This window comes from Mastomys coucha, unplaced genomic scaffold (genome assembly GCF_008632895.1).
Source record: "Mastomys coucha isolate ucsf_1 unplaced genomic scaffold, UCSF_Mcou_1 pScaffold12, whole genome shotgun sequence".
NCBI lineage: Eukaryota > Metazoa > Chordata > Mammalia > Rodentia > Muridae > Mastomys > Mastomys coucha.
Window position 1 is genome coordinate 19,736,128 of NW_022196894.1, and position 16,367 is coordinate 19,752,494.

General features: G+C 42.1%; 1 protein-coding gene across 1 annotated transcript in view; it reads left to right on the forward strand.

The window, feature by feature from the left end:
* Senp2 (SUMO specific peptidase 2) overlaps window positions 1–4,889 on the forward strand; it is a 37,817-nt gene extending 32,928 nt beyond the window's left edge. Inside the window, exons 16-17 of the mRNA XM_031364592.1 lie at window positions 1,103–1,198; window positions 3,629–4,889. Coding sequence (XP_031220452.1) covers window positions 1,103–1,198; window positions 3,629–3,691 — 159 coding nt within the window. The 3' untranslated portion in view covers window positions 3,692–4,889. The remainder of the gene's footprint in view (window positions 1–1,102; window positions 1,199–3,628) is intronic.
* Window positions 4,890–16,367: the final 11,478 nt, after the last annotated feature.

Consider the following 16,367-nt stretch of genomic DNA (forward strand, 5'->3'; position numbering starts at 1 on the left):
TGTGTGTGTGTGTGTGTGTGTGTGTGTGTGTATGTGTGTGTGTGTGTGTGAGACCCAGGATATGTCTGTGTGGTGGGCATGCTCCCTTTTTCTTTCCCAGTTGTAACTGCATTTGAGAATCAAAGGTAAGCTGTCCTCATCCAGTGTGAGGCTGAGCAGTGGAGTAAGCCTTCCTGTATTCTTGTTCTCCTATATCCCTTATGTCTAATAGCAAGACTGGGATGATACAGGCCTGGGCACACAGCTTATTCCATATAGGTTTATCCTCTAATGTTCTTAGAGCTGCTTGTTCCTAACTGTGTTTCTGCCTCCGGGACAGGACTAACCCTCATGGCATGGTTTTCTCATCTCCCTTGAAACTGTAGGGATCCTTAGCAGTGGGCACTTGTCCTGGTTGTTAAGAGTATGTGACTTCTGCAGTATTGAAGGAGATCCTGTGTTTCATATCTATCTGATTGACCCTTTCTCAATCCTCTTGACAGTTGATAATACTTTTGAAATGTCAGCAGTATTTTTTAATCAGTTTACTTTACATCCAGACTGCAGTTTCCCCTCCCTTCTCTCCTCCAGTCCTTCCCTCCTACCTCCCCTGACCCACTCTATACACCTGTCCTCCTTTTCTCTTTAGAAAGGGCGTGCCTCCCATGGATATCAACCAGCCTTGGCACATCAAGTTGCAGTAAGAGCATTTCTTCTTACTGAGGCTAGACAAGACAGGGTCCTAAAGGCAGGGAGGAGAGTCAAAGACAGCCCTGCTCCCACTGTTAGGAGTCCCACATGAAGAGTCGCTCGTATTCTTGTAATAAACCAAATGTGAGATCCTCTTTCCTCAGCTCAGGCCATGTGCAGTGGGCTTTGTTTTGCCTTTTAGTAGAGCTCTCACTTTCTTCTAGAAGATGTTTCTGTGGGGTCTCATGCACTGTACTGTGGTTAGGGTTTTCTACCACAAAGAATAAAAGGGGTTGTGCTTGTGTGTGCGTCTGTGTTTGTGCAACAGCAGATTATCGACCTTTATCATGCTGCTTTTTACAGTCTGTTTAGAAAGAGACTAAGGATGTCTGTGTAATAATATTTTACTTCTCTTCTGTTTGTTTGGTTTTAGGAAATTCCTCAACAGTTGAATGGGAGTGATTGTGGAATGTTTACTTGTAAATATGCAGATTATATTTCTAGGGACAAACCTATCACATTTACTCAGGTGAGTCCAGGCTGCTTCTTGTGCACTTAGTTGGTACTATGCTTTGGCAGTGCCTGGCACACTTCAGGCTCTTCAGATGAACAGTACTATTGCTGAGAACCTTGGGTAAGGCCCCCTCTTGCCAGAAGCAGTGTCTTTTGTGCTCTGTTGCAGAGTGTATTCTCTGGCTTTTCCTGCTCTCAGATGACCAGGGAGATAACTTGCTTGTCCTTCAACTCCATTTTTGACTGGTTCATGTGTGTTACTGTTATTTTTAGCTAGAGAGAGGCATGTGAGAATAGATGACAGCAGGGGGAAGCTGGGCCTGTGAGGGCTCACCCAGTCTAAGATGGAAGCAGGAATGAGTAGTCTTTCCTTTCTGCAAGGTGGTGTACTTGAGAGGAAATGCAGGTACATCAGAAACTTTTACATTTCTGTTTGATAGTAGACCCAATCTCTGTACAGCTAGAGTTGACCCTAATTAAACATTTCTCATTCATAGACCTTTATTTGATCGTTCCTAACTGCCAAACAAACTGCTTATTGAGTAAACTGGACTCCCTTGCTGAATTCATATCTTTCCAGTCTCAAAGAAAATACTCACTACAGATTAGTCTCAGCTGTTTTACTAGGAATAAGTGTCGTCTTTTACTAGGCATGGTGGTGCATATCTCTAATCTCAGCACTAGAGAGGCAGAGGAGGGTCTGAGTTTCAGGCCAGCCTGGTTTGCATAGTGAGTGCAGTGCCAACCAGCACTACATAGTGAGACTGTCTCAAAAAAACAAAAGGAACCCTGTGAATTTTTTTTTCCCCTTGATTTTTTCAAGACAGGGTTTCTCTATGTAGCCCTGGCTGACCTGGAACTCACTCTGTAGACCAGGCTGGCCTCGAACTCAGAAATCTGCCTGCCTCTGCCTCCCAAGTGCTAGGATTAAAGGTGTGCACCACCACCGTCTGGTGTGAATTTTTTTTTTTAATTAAGATTATTGCTATACAAGTCTCTGAAAGCTCAATGGAGCTAGATCCACCTATTTATAGCAATGAACCATGAATACAGCAAAGATGTGAACTTCAATTTTGATTTTTTTTTGAGGCAAGGTTTCTCTGTGTAGTCAAAGCTATCCTCAGACTCAGAGATCTGCGTGCCTCTGCCTTCCCAGTGCTGGGATTAAAGGTGCGGACCCCCACCTACCAGCTGGAATTTTATCAAGCGTGGGGGTGGGTGTCTGAGTCACAAATAGTTTTGGGTGCTTTGCATTCTGTTGCTCTGAAAACATGCCAATGAAAGCGCCAAGTCTCTTTTCCTTTCCTACACTAGTCTCTGGTTTTATTTTGTTACTGTTTTTATTTTACTGATACGGGGATACTGTGGAGCCAGAATAGCCTCAGACTCATGATCTTCATATCTTAGCTGCTTTCTAAAGTGTTGGGATTATAGGTGTGTACCACCATGGCCAGCTAATATAAATAGCAAGGAGTTGATTTTTCTGTGTGTGACATGAGATTTCATGGGGATAAGCAGCTTTTGGGAAAAAAAAATCATGGTAAAACAGAAATAAGATTGTAGATTGGTTTTCACCTTTTAAATAAAAGTCACTTAAATTGAAAACAGGGCCTCATAAATACTAGGCAAGACCTCTACCACTGAGCCATGTTTCCTGCTTAAAGTCACTTTTTAATATAAAAACAAATTGTTGGGCTGAGGGATGGCTCAGCGGTTAAGAGCACTGACTGCTCTTCCAGAGGTCCTGAGTTCAATTCCCAGCAACCACATGGTGGCTCACAACCATCTGTAATGGGCATCCAATGCCCTCTTCTGGTGTGTCTGAAGACAGCAACAGAGTACTCACATATGTAAAATAAATAAATAAATCTTTAAAAAAAAGTCTTTAAAAAAAATGATGTTAAATGATGTTCATTTAGAATGTAGAAAAGTTTCCTGTTGTACCACTGTGTGGACATTTCTATTTTGGTGCACGTCTTTACTCTTGTCTTGTAGTATATGATTCTGTATTTGTATCCAGCTTTGGTTTTTCTTGGCATATAAGTGTATATGTACCTATAGAGTAATTAATGCCCTAATGTATGCATATAGACTAGGTGTGTGGCACTTGTCCCACCCAGAACTGCAGTAACTTGGGAACTAGAAGCTTGTGGCCACAGCCAGCTTAAGCTGTTTAGCAAGATCCTTCTCAAGCAAACAAAATAAAAAACCTTTGTCAAACACAGTGACACATGCCTATAATCCCAGCCCTGGAGATGTAGTCAAGATGACAGGAATTCAAGAAGGCCTCCTTGACTAGAAAGAAATCCCACTGTGCTTTAGAAACACATGCATGATGTAAAATGGTGAAGCTCCTGCAGAGGCCGTGTGCATTGTTTTATTTATGACCCTTAAAGGCTGCCGTGCTGCACATAGAAGTGTATAACGCCCTTGTGGTTCTTTTCAGCACCAGATGCCTCTCTTCCGGAAGAAGATGGTGTGGGAAATCCTTCACCAGCAGTTGCTGTGACAATGCCCCGCCTGGTCTTCTAGCTGCTGGTGGATCTTTCATGGATGTTTCCATATACCTCATGCATTGTGGGTTAAAAAGTCCCCGATCATTTCTCTTCTCTCACAGGTACTGAGCTCTCAAGAGTGCATGAAGGCCTCTCCACAGTGGCCCTGACTAGAGGTGTGGAGGGGCTGCTTGCAACCCTGTTTGTAAGGCTGTGCCTGCTCAGAGCCCTGGACTGTTCACCCCATACAAGAACAAATGCTAATTAATGTGTTTTGTTTTAAAGCGTTATTTCCATATGAATGTGGGAAATGCAGGATTTGTTATATGAATTGTTCTGTCTATGTGTTCACAGGTATTCACACACTCATTTGCAAACACTGGGCAGTGCCCTTTTGTCACTGCTCTTTTATAATTAGCTATAAATAATTTGTTTGGACTATTTATTTCTAGAAAGAATGTTAATCAAACTGCCACTTCCTGCTGCAGAGAGATCAGCAGGGGGAGGAAGGAGGTGTTCGCTAGCTAGCTTCTCTAATGCTGGAGTGGGAACTGCCAACACACAGTTAAGTTTCTCTCTTTTAAGGCTTGAAAATGCCAGAAGAAATGACGATGCTCTGTTGTAGGATCTGGCTGCCTTTAGAGAGTCTGATGCTATGACACAGGCACAGCTCTTGGAAAAGTGGCCAAGGAACACGGTCTGTGTGTCGTCAGAACAGGGCGTGCTCATCTTTTCTAGAACTTTCTTTTCTAGAACCGAAGTAGCTTGGCTTCCTCTTGAAACTGGATTCAAAGTAACTGTGAGCATAAATGTTAAGTCGTAGGTCTGGTGAGTGTAAGCCTCACAATTGTAAGGGCTGGCCTGAGCTGTCTATTTCAGAAGATGCTCCTCAATTTAAACCTATTTTTCCTCAGAGTTTTTTTTTAAATATATATATAAAGTTGAAATTAAGTTCTTGGTTCATCAGCATGCCCTACTCCAGCCCCACTGAGCCTTTGGAGAGAGATTTAGTGCTTGGCTCTGAGGTTGCCGGGTTTACAGTCATCTATTTTGCATATGAAAGTTTGTATTTAACTTTTTTGTTCATTAAAAATCTTACAGATGTGGTTATGCATTTTTAATTTCAGAAAGTTGGTCAGAGCATATTTTGCAGGATCTAGTGCCTAGTGTTGCTTTTATGATGTAATAAAAGACTGTCTGGCAGAACCTAGAGTATATTCTGATAATTTTTCCTCTTTTCTCTGCTTCAACCTTCCAAACTTGTTCTGGTACAAAAGAGAGAGAGAGGGGGGGGGGGGGTTAGAAAAGCTGCACACGTTAGATACAAACATCCATGTCTGTTCTTGGAAAGGCTGAGCAGCTGATCAGAAGTTGTATTCAAATCTGTTTCAACCTGTTTTCTCTGAGACTTGAAGTGGACTTGGTTATGGAAGCTGAGCCCGTGACATAGACCTGTGGGCCTGTGACATGGCTGAGCCTACCCAACAAGACCAGGTGACCTAGCCAGACCTGAGAGCATGTGGTCTAACAATTCAGGGGTAAACTGTGTTGTATCCTCCTCAAGGCAGACTACACAGGGACCCCTTCCTTTAGCCTAGACCTCCCCCCCCCCCAAGAACTGTGCCAGTGATGCCGGGATCAGGCAGCTGGTCTAACCAAAAGAGCCCAGAACTTAATCTGTGTCTGTAGACTAACAACTGGGTGCTAGAATTCTACCTGAGAATTTATGACCGGTGCGTATGGAAATAGCTACCTGACCAGAGTTTGATCCCCAGTACCCACACTGGAAGGCAAAAACTGACTCCCCTCAATTGTCCTCAGACCTCCATACTTGCACAAATCAATGGATGGACCAAAATAGTAATAAGAAAATAAATTTTAAAGAAATTTTAAGGGCCTTGGATAGATTTGTTTCTGTTGGCTCAGTCCTGCTTGGATGGTGATTTGTTCTCGGCCCAGGTGAGTGATGCTGTAGCTAATGTGGCTACATTGAAGGGTGTCCTCAAGCTCGCCACCAGTATGTTCTCTTGACATGTATTCTTAAGCTTCAGAACAGGAAGCTGGAGAGATGGTTGGGTTGACTTTTAGTCTCAGCTAAGTGTGTCTGTAACCAACAAGCTGGGCACCTGCTCACATCTATAATCCCAGTTCCCAGTGAAGAGAGGCAGGATCATTAGACCCTTCCTGGAAGAACAGGAAGAGTGATGGAGTATAACTTCCCTCTCTTCCAGCCCTCTCATGTACACATCTGCTCGCAAGTGCATACACCACCATCCTGTAGACATACAGTAAGTTTTTATAGAACATATAAAATACAAAAGTACAAAATGTTAAGCTACAGTGGCACTGCTTTACCTGAGTGTCTGAATCCAAGCTAAGGTACCAGAAGCCACGGCTCTCTAGGCACTCATGTCTCTCTCTGTACAAACAAGTGTGTGGGTAACAGAATTGCTACATTCAGCTTATGAGAAGAATACAACTAAGTGATAAACAACTCTTGGTGTAACTATGAGTTAGCAAAATTAAAGCCAGTAATGTTTTTGTGAAATTTTGATTTTGGAACCTGAAAGAAATGTTCTGTTTAGCCCATAGTCTCTCTAAAAATGAGTAAAAATTTAAGAAGTACACATTGCTGGTGACATCTCTTTCTGAAGCCCAGTGCTTTATGCTTCTGCTTTGCCTTGTGTTGGAGCTGGGTAGGAAGAAAACCATCTGATGGCCATCCCTGCAGATTGCATATTCTATCTGGGCCTGTTACGGCTGTCAGAACCCCTGCTCCTTCTCTTTGAAGTCCTGAACACAACTTGGGGACTGCTGGGAGATGCTGGGTGCTCACCTTCGCCAAGAGGATGTATATGATGCTGGCACCCAGTGTAGGTGTGGGGAGTCTTCCCAGGAGACAGTAGACACCAAATACATATACAATTTAAAGTGCCAGAGTCAACCCACATTATTTAAATGGCTTTGTGAACGAATTTTGAGAAAACCTCTATGTCAAGTAAGTTTTTAGAACTTATTTGTAAGTTGGAGATAAAGCTGGCTTGCTGATTTACTGTTTTAATTAATATATACAAATTATTTGGGGTGTGTTGGAATACTAATTTTATCTACTTACCAATAAATCTCTTAAATTAAGTAGTTTTTAGATTTTTTTAATTCAAACTCATTAATATATTTTATCCTATGTCCAATACACAACACAGATATATGCCATTATTTTGTGAAACATTTGCTTTTTCGGGCTGGAGAGATGGCTCAGCAGTTAAGAGCACTTTCTGCTTCTATTGAGGACCATAAGTTTGAATCCCAGCATCCACGCTGCAGTTCACAGGGAGCCCAACACCCTCTTCTGGACTCTGGACACGTGCACACATTATACTCTCAGGAGAAATACACAAGGGTGAGGGGTCAGCTGGAGAGATGACTCGGTGGTTAAAAGCACTTCTAGCCCCAAGGGATGCAATGCTCTCTCTTCTGCCCTTTTTGGGCACTTGTACTCACATGCACAAAACCACATACATATGTAATTAAAAGTAAAAACTTGAGGCAGGGCCCTGCCTATCTTATGATGCATAAATGAGACTGGCTTTGAGTCAATAGGTCTGTCCAGCTCTAAATCTTCTCATTTTTTGCTGTGGAGGTTCCAATCCAGGGACTTTGGTATTCTGGGCAAGTGTGCCATCCCTGAACTAAACCCTCAGCTGTAGTTGAAAACACTGGTCTTGGGCTGGAGAGATGGCTCAGTGATTAAGAGCACTGATTGTTCTTCAGGAGGTCCTGAGTTCAAATCCCAGCAACCACATGGTGACTCACAACCATTCATAACAAGATCTGACTCTCTTGACAGCTACAGTGTACTTACATTTAATAAATAAATCTTTTAAAAAAGAAGAAGAAGAAGAAGGAGAAGGAGAAGAAGAAGGAGAGGAAGAAGAAGAAAACACTAAACACTAGTCTTAATGACCTGAAAGCCAAATGAAAGGTTTTTTAAAGACAGGGAAGAAAGGAGAAAGAAGCATAAGTAGTTTGAAGATGATTCATCTAAACCTAGGAAAATAGGCCAGAAGCTTCCAGATACTTGATGGAAATCTGTGGATTAATCTCTCTGATTTATACATTGGCCTTTCCTAAATGTGTTCCATAGAAGTCCCCTTACTTGTCTGTATAGGTGATAAGACCGGAAATCTGAGATTGACTGGATGACCCAACAGGAAGCCAGAACTTGTAGGGGATGGAGAGCACCAGCTTCTAAAAGTTGTTCTCTGACCTCTATGTGCACACCAACACACACACACACACACACCAACACACCAACACACACACACACCAACACACACACCAACACACCAACACACACACACACGAAAGTTGTTCTCTGACCTCTATATGCACACCAACACACACACACACACACACACAAAAGTTGTTCTCTGACCTCTATATGCACACCAACACACACACACACACACCAACACACACACACACCAACACACCAACATACACACACACACGAAAGTTGTTCTCTGACCTCTATATGCACACCAACACACACACACACACACACACACACACACAAATTCAGATTTAGAAAACAGAATCTGGCTCAGTGAATACATGGAGTGTGTCTTTTCTGCCTAGAGATGCATAGCCATGATGAAGGTTTTATGTTAATAAATTATGTCTTGTTTTTATTTTGTATTGAGAAAGGTCTCTATAATCCAGGCTGGCCTGGAACTCATTGTAAATAAGTTTATACTGTCCTCAAGCCTACAACAATCTTCCTGCCTTGGCTTCCTGAGTGCTTGGATTACAACTATGCCTAGTTAATAATGTCTTAGCCTAGTATTTTTTTAAGTGTAGATATCGAGTCTTTATCTCAAACTCCTGTGGAACTGTTTATAGGAAACTGCAAGAATATAGAATTTTTAGAAGCATGTGCTTCTAAAGAAAAGCTCTACCACCCCAGACACACACTGTGTACATGTCACATGTCAAACATGACAGTCATAAAGTATAACTCCCAAGTACCTGATGCCTTTTATATTTTCCTTTAATATCCCTATGATAGGAAAATAAAATGTTAATAGATAAGATATTCTGTCGACCTCTATTATCCACTTCACACCTAGAACTTCATCACCCACTCCATACCTAGACCTCCCACATCTTCCAGGGTCTCACCTGGTGAGTACATTCTAGCACCCCAAATATTTTTATTTTTGTTTGTTTTGCAACCTGCCAGATCTAGTCAAGGTCCCACCTCTTCTCTTCTGAAGTCAACCTCTAGACTTCCACCAAGACCAGCACTTCCTACATCCATCCAGAAGACCCTTTGCACTTGGCCTGTACCACCCCACTCAACACCCCAACTTTCCACATCAACCCATTCATTCTAGACAATTTCAAAAGCCCACTTTCTCCAGTAGACAGGTCACCTGAACAAAAATAAACATACTGGCTGGGCAGTGGTGGTGTAAGCCTTTAATCCCAGCACTTGGGAGGCAGAGGCAGGTGGATCTCTGAGTTCAAGGCCAGCCAGGGCTATACAAAGAAACCCAGTCTCAAAAACAAGAACAACAACAACAACAACAAAAACATACTGGGGGCTGGAGAGATGGCTTAGTGGTTAAGAGCACTGACTGCTTTTCCAAAGGTCCTGAGTTCAATCCCAGCAACCACATGGTGGCTCACAACCATCTGTAATGAGATCTGACACCCTACTCTGGAGTGTCTACAGTGTACTTACATATAATAAATAAATCTAAAACAAAACATACTGCCGGGCAGTAGTAGCACATGCCTTTAATTCCCATACTTGGGAGGCAGAGGCAGGCAGATTTCTGAGTTCGAGGCCAGCCTGGTCTACAGAGTGAATTCCAAGACAGCCAGGGCTATACAGAGAAACCCTGTCTTGAAAAACAAAACAAAAAAAAAAAACCAACCATACTCGTTAATTGGCATCACACAACAAGTGGAGTTAATAGATAGTACAGAATATTCTATCCAAACACCAAAGAATACTCACTCTACTCAAAAGCATGTGGAAATTTTTCTAAAAATAGGCCACATCCTGAGACAAATTCAAAAAGATGGACAACTCCTTCTATCCTATTTGACCACATAAAACTTAAAATTGATAGCATTTAAATCTCAAATACACAAACCTGTTGGCAAACTCATAAGAAATTAGGAGGTTGAAATAGTAAAAGTCCTAACAGCTATTTTAAAAAGAGGAGGAAGAGGAGAAGCAGCAGCAGAAGCTAGAACCAGATAGATTCACAGCAGAATTCTAGACATTCAAAGAAGATCCGTTTTAAACCATTCAAAGGGGGTGGGGGAAGAGGGGAGTGCTCCTAAACTAGGTAAAGGCAAAACAAAAATAAAACTATAGGCCAATATCCCTTATGAACATGGACTCAAAAATAATACTTTCAAGCATAATACATTTATCAAAAAGATTATCCACCAAGTTGGAATTATCCCTAAAAGCAGCAATGGCTCAATATACATAAGTCGATGAATGCAATAAATCACATAAATGGACTTAAAAATCACAATAGATGCAGAGAAAGCCTTTGATGAAATTCAGCATTGATGATAAAAGTACTAGAAAATATAAGGCTAGAGAGAACACACCTCAATATAATAAAAGTCATATATATATACAAGTAATCCACGGCCAACATCCTAAATGGAGAAAACCTTGAAGTAATCCCACTATAGTCGGGAATGAGTCAGGAATGAGATGGGACATCTACCGTCCCCGTTCCTTTTCAACACTGCAGGAAGCACTAGCTTGAGCAATAAGTCAAGAGAAGGAAATTAAAGGAATAAAAATAGGGAAAGAAGTCAAACTATCCCTATTTGTAGACAATAGGATAGTATTTAATGAAACTTCTGGGAACAATAAACAAATGCAGCTCGGTGACAGGGTACAGAATCACACAGAATCAACTTGCACAAATCAATAGCTTTTCTATTGGTATTTTCTATACCAACATCAAGCATACAGAAGCATCCACAATAGCCTAAAAGAAAATACAGCATTGGGGGCTGGAGAAGTGGTTCAGCAGTTAATCCCAGCAACCACATGGTGATTACAACCATCTGTAATGAGATCTGATGCCCTCTTCTTGTACTGTTTGAAGACAGCTACAGTGTACTTACATATAATAAATCTTTAGAAAAGAAAAAAAAAAAGAAAGAAAATAAACCTAACCAAGTGTGGTGGTTTGAATAGATTTGACCCACATAGACTCATGTATTTGAATGCTTGGTACATAGTAGTGGCAGAGTTAGAAAGAATGGCCTTGCTGGAGTAGGTGTGGCCCTGTTAGAGGAAATGTGTCATTGCAGGAGTGGACTTTTGAGGTCTCATATATGCTCTAGCCACGCCAAGTGACACAATCTCCTTGCTGCCTGCAGCTCTCTTAGCTACTTCAGCACCACAGCTGCCTGCATACTGTTATGGTTCCCACCATGAGCTAATGGACTGTAAGCCAGCCCCAGTAAAAGGTCCTTGTAAGAGTTGCCCTGGTCATGGTGTCTCTTCATACAAATGGAAACCCTAACTAAGACACCATGGAAGGGAAAGATCTCTACATAAAGTTCAAAGCCTCTGAAGAAAGACATGGAGACACTAGAAAATGGAAAGATACCCTATGTTCATAGATTAGCAGAGTTAACATTGTGAAAATGACCATTTTACCAAAAGCCATTTACAGATTCAACACAAACCAGGTCAAAATCTCCAACCCGTTCTTCACAGAAATAGAAAAAAAGCTGTCTTCATATGGATCCACAAGAGACCCCAGACAGAACAATCCTGAGCAAAGAGAATGATACTGGAGGGATTATAGAGTAACAAAAACAATATGGTGTTGGCACAACAATGACATGAAGACCCAGACATGAGCACATGTAACTTCAGCCATTTGATATTTGACTAAGATGCAGACAACAACAGCATCTTCAACTAATGATCACAGGAAACTAGATTTCCACATGCAGAAGAATGAAATTAGACCTGTTACGGTAATTCTCCAACCCAAATATGCCCAGCAATGAAAACACAATATGAATACAAACTGTGCGCCTAGATTGGGCGGATCTAGCACTACACTACCATCATTCTCATCTATGAGACCCCTTATAATTTGTGGTTTCTCCAGGCTATGTGCTTCTGCTCCGCTTTTCTTCCACCTCCTCCAGCATCCTTTCTCTCTCTCTCTCTCTCACTCCCACTCCTTTGCCACCTTCTCTCTCAACTTTTGCCTCCACTTTTCCTTTATCTGCCCAGTCCCTAGCTCTAGCCTTTATTTTACAAATTAAGGTGGTTAGAAGGGTTACTGGAAATCACCTGAGTGATGACTCTTTCCTTGTTTGCAACCCCTCCCAGGAGAATGGAATTAGCATCAAATTACAAATAGCCCCAGGGCTATGGCAACATAGATCCATACCTTGCAGAAAAACTAACTTAAAATGGATCAAACACAGCTGAACTGCTAGAAGAAAACACAAGCAGTATTCTACAGGATACAGGTGCAAGGACTTCCTGAACAGGACTCCATTTGTCCATTTGTCCAAGAAGTAAGGCCAACAACTGACAAAGGAGGACTTCATGAAACTAAAAGACTTCTGCTTTTTATTGTTTGGAAACAAGTCCTCCAACAGATGAATGGATAATGGAAATGTGGTACATATGCACTAGGAATACTAATCAGTTGTAAAGACAAATGACATCATGAACTTTGCAGGCAACTGAACGGAAGAAGAAAAGATCATATTGAGTGAGGTAACCCAGACCCAGAATGAGAAACACCATGTAGTCTCTCTTGTTGGAGGCTCCTAGCTCCAAATCTTCAGATGTGAGGATAGAGTCTATAGGAAAGCAGAGCAGAAGCATTGCCAAGATAGGAAAGGAATTAACAAAATACCAGGGATTTGATCAGGGAAATGGATAGGTGGGGGGTGTGGTTCTTAGGGAGTAGGAAAGGGGTAAATACAGAAAGAGATGGAAGGAGGGAACCAGGGAGTGACATGACACAGGTGATCTGATAGAAGAAGAAAGAAAAGGGATCTCTTTCAGGAGGCGGGGGAGGTAATAAGGTGGGAGGACCCGAAAGGGGAGAGCAGGATACAAGTGCTCTGATGGGGGTAATGGGGAAGGCAGGAGCTCTTTAGAGTCTGATGAGGGGAGTAGATACAGAAGGGCGTGGGGAACATAGCAATAAGGTCATCTAGCTGGGGGCGGGGTGGCAATGGCAGTGCACATCCTTAACCCTGATACTCAGGAGGCAGAGGCAGATGGATCTCTGAGTTTGAGGCCAGCCTGGTTTACAGAGCAAGTTGCAGGACAGGCAGAGTGATACAGAGAAATCCTGATTCGAAGCAAACAAACAAACAAACAAACAAAAAACAACCCCCACAAGACAAACAAAAACCAACAAGGATATCTGGATAAAGCTACAAGGAATCAAACAATTAACTATTTAAAAAAAAAAAGTAACATGAGAAAATTGGTGAATAAACATATAATTTTAATGAACCTTTCTCATCTACACTAATTGCATTCCCTCCCAAAGATAGACCATCCAACAAAAGCCCCAATACAGGAGAAGCCCTTTTTTGAGATGTCCAGGGCTAAGAGACTCCTAAAACACACAGCCTATTGTTGTTGCCCTGTCACTCCCCAGGGCTAGAAGGTAAGCAGCACCTACTGCTGAAGGCACTGTGCACTTCAGAATCTGGGTCCAGAGACCTGATAATCCCCCTCTCTGAGGACTAGCTTTCACGGTATCCAACGCTTCCATGCAAGCTTCCAAAGGAGGGAGACTACCAACAGTTCCACGCAGCTGTGAACCTGTGAACGTCAATGGCCATCAGGGCATAGCCCTATAATGCAGTAGTAGACACATACCTTGGTAGTAACCAATAGCTCTCTAATTGGACTCAAGGCAAGCTCAACAAGACATTGTTCATGGGGGCTGGAGAGATGGCTCAGTGGTTAAGAGCATTGACTGTTCTTCCGAAGGTCCTGAGTTCAAATCCCAGCAACCACATGGTGGCTCACAACCATCTGTAATGAGATCGCATGCCCACTTCTGGTGTGTCTGAAAACAGCTACAGTGTACTTACATATAATAAATAAATAAATCTTTTAAAAAAAAAAAAGACTGTTCATGCCTGGCACTGGAAACATGGTTAGCTAATCAATGCTAGTGAGGTTGTGGTTATTGGAGGAGAGTTGGCAAACACCGATTCACTAAACCAGCATAATCTCTCTAAAAAAAAAAATCTATAATCATTTGTCTTTATACCCACAGGTAAGTGTATTTCTCATCTTCATCAAGGAGACTTCTCTTCATCATAGAGAGGCTCTTACAGAAAACCACAAGCAGCGCTTTGGAGCCCAGTCACCGTGGACACAGCTCCACGTACTACTGTACCTAAACATTCCTGTACCTAAAGCTCAGGGGGAATTGTGGAAGAGGGTGTGGAAAAATTGTAAGAGCCAGAGAATCAGGCAGTTCGCTGTGGGGTTTACATCTCCTAGTAATATCAAACGCTGCACCCACAGAATCTCTCCAGCATGAGTCCACAAACATGAGCTGGACAAGGGGGACACCAAAGACCATGCCAAACTGGATAGAGAGCTTACAAAGCCTCAATCCTACACAGAAAACTATAGACAACCGAGGAAGGCTGGAAATCGAGGTCACCTTCCCCAGAGAAGGGCACGACAATTGGTTTTTCAGTGCCAAATTATATGGACCGAACTGCTTGTATTTAGGAATATATATGTATAACATATACATATATGCATAACATATACATATATGCATGCAAATCACAAATAGTTTTTAAAAAACACAAGAATTTGAAGGAGAGCAGGGAGGGGTGTATGGGAGGGTTTGGAGGAAGGAAATCAAAAGGAGAAATGTTGTAATTAAAATATAAACTAAAAAAAAAATTAGTTTTGTATTTTTCAAAATAGGGTTTTTCTGGGTGTCCAGGAACTCACTCCGTAGACCAGGCCAGCCTTGAACTCCCAGATATCTGCCTGCCTCTGCCTCCTGAGTGCTGGGATTAAAGGTGTGTTCTACCATCACCTGGCCAGCTGCTGCTGCTTTTGTGTGTGTGTGTGTGTGTGTGTGTGTGTGTGCGCGTGTGTGGTTTATTTGGCCTGCATGTGTATCAGTGTGCTGTGTGCATGCAGCACCCATACAGAAAGGCTCAAAGAGAGCACAGGATCCCCTAGAACTGGAGTTCTAGTTGTGAACTGCCACGAGGACGCTGGGAATTGCACCTGTCTTCTGTAAAGCGGTGCTTTTTTTTTTTTTTTTTTTTTTTTTTTTTTTTTTTTTTTTTTTTTTGGTTCTTGAGACAGGATTTCTCTGTGTAGCCCTGGCTGTCCTGGAACTCACTCTGTAGACCAGGCTAGCCTCGAACTCAGAAATCTGCCTGCCTCTGCCTTCCAAGTGCTGGGATTAAAGGCATGTGCCACCATTTACCACTGAGCATCAGCTCTCCAGTCCCATAGAAGGCATCCTTTTGTTTCACTCTCTGCTATCACAGGCAAAGCCTGGAATACCTGTTCTGTTTCTCACAAAAGGTGATCAGCTTCTCTGCTCTAGGGCATTGCAGTTCTTAATAGCCAGTGGAAAACCTGGGGAGAGTGGCAGGCAGTTTTTAATGGACAGGCATGGGAGAGGCACAAATAATCTGTTTACATTCTGTGGCTAGAACTCAGTCATGTGGCCACTCCTTTCAATAAGGGTCTCTAAGATACAACAAGATTGAGGGCCTACACATAAGAAAATGAGTTTTGGGTAAACAAGTAAACATTTTGCAGCAATCTTTTCTTAAAGATTCAATCTTTTTTCTGTTTTTAATTTCTTTAATTATTGTATACATGTGGAGTGTGTGTGTGGAGGTCAGAGGACAACTTTGTGAAGTTGTTTTTCTCCTTTCACCTTTACATGGGTTGCATAGTTAAGTGGCAAACACCTTTGCCATCAAAGTTGTCAAGGCCTAGTATATTAGGCTTCTCACATCACACCTAGGTGGAATGTTAAGGCCTAGATAACTGTTACTGTCTAGCCCGCCATTTTGTGCTGTTACTAATATCACTAGAAAAATTTTTCCTATGTTGTTACTGCTATTACTAGGATGGCCTGTGCTTCATTGTTCTTGGAATCTAATCACAACAGAAGTCAGTTAGAACTGCTTTGTAGACTTAGCCACAATAGACTTGGACCCGAACCAACCACCCAGCAGCACTTCCTGTGCCTGTGTACGAGTTTTCATAGTATTTCATATAAGCTGCCCCTGGGATGGACTCCAAAATAAGAGAGACACCTGCACCTATTTAGAATAAGACTTCCATTTTGAGTAGAGGTCGAGTAACGTTTAAGTCCCCCAAACCTCCCTGGGAACTGATATCCTACTTGGTGAAACCAGAAATGTAGGTGGGTAACTGGCATCCCGGCTGGTAAGTTAAGTCATAAATGTTAGACAAGGCAAGTGGAGCAGGATAAATGTACAACAAAGACATGTTCCTAAGGAAATCCCCCATTCCTAAATCCTGATTGGTGGAATAACTTATCACAGATGTTTGTGGATTTTAGGCTTAAAAGCCCTGTAAAATCTTAACTCAGTGTCTTAGTCAACTCCTGAGTCTGACCTACA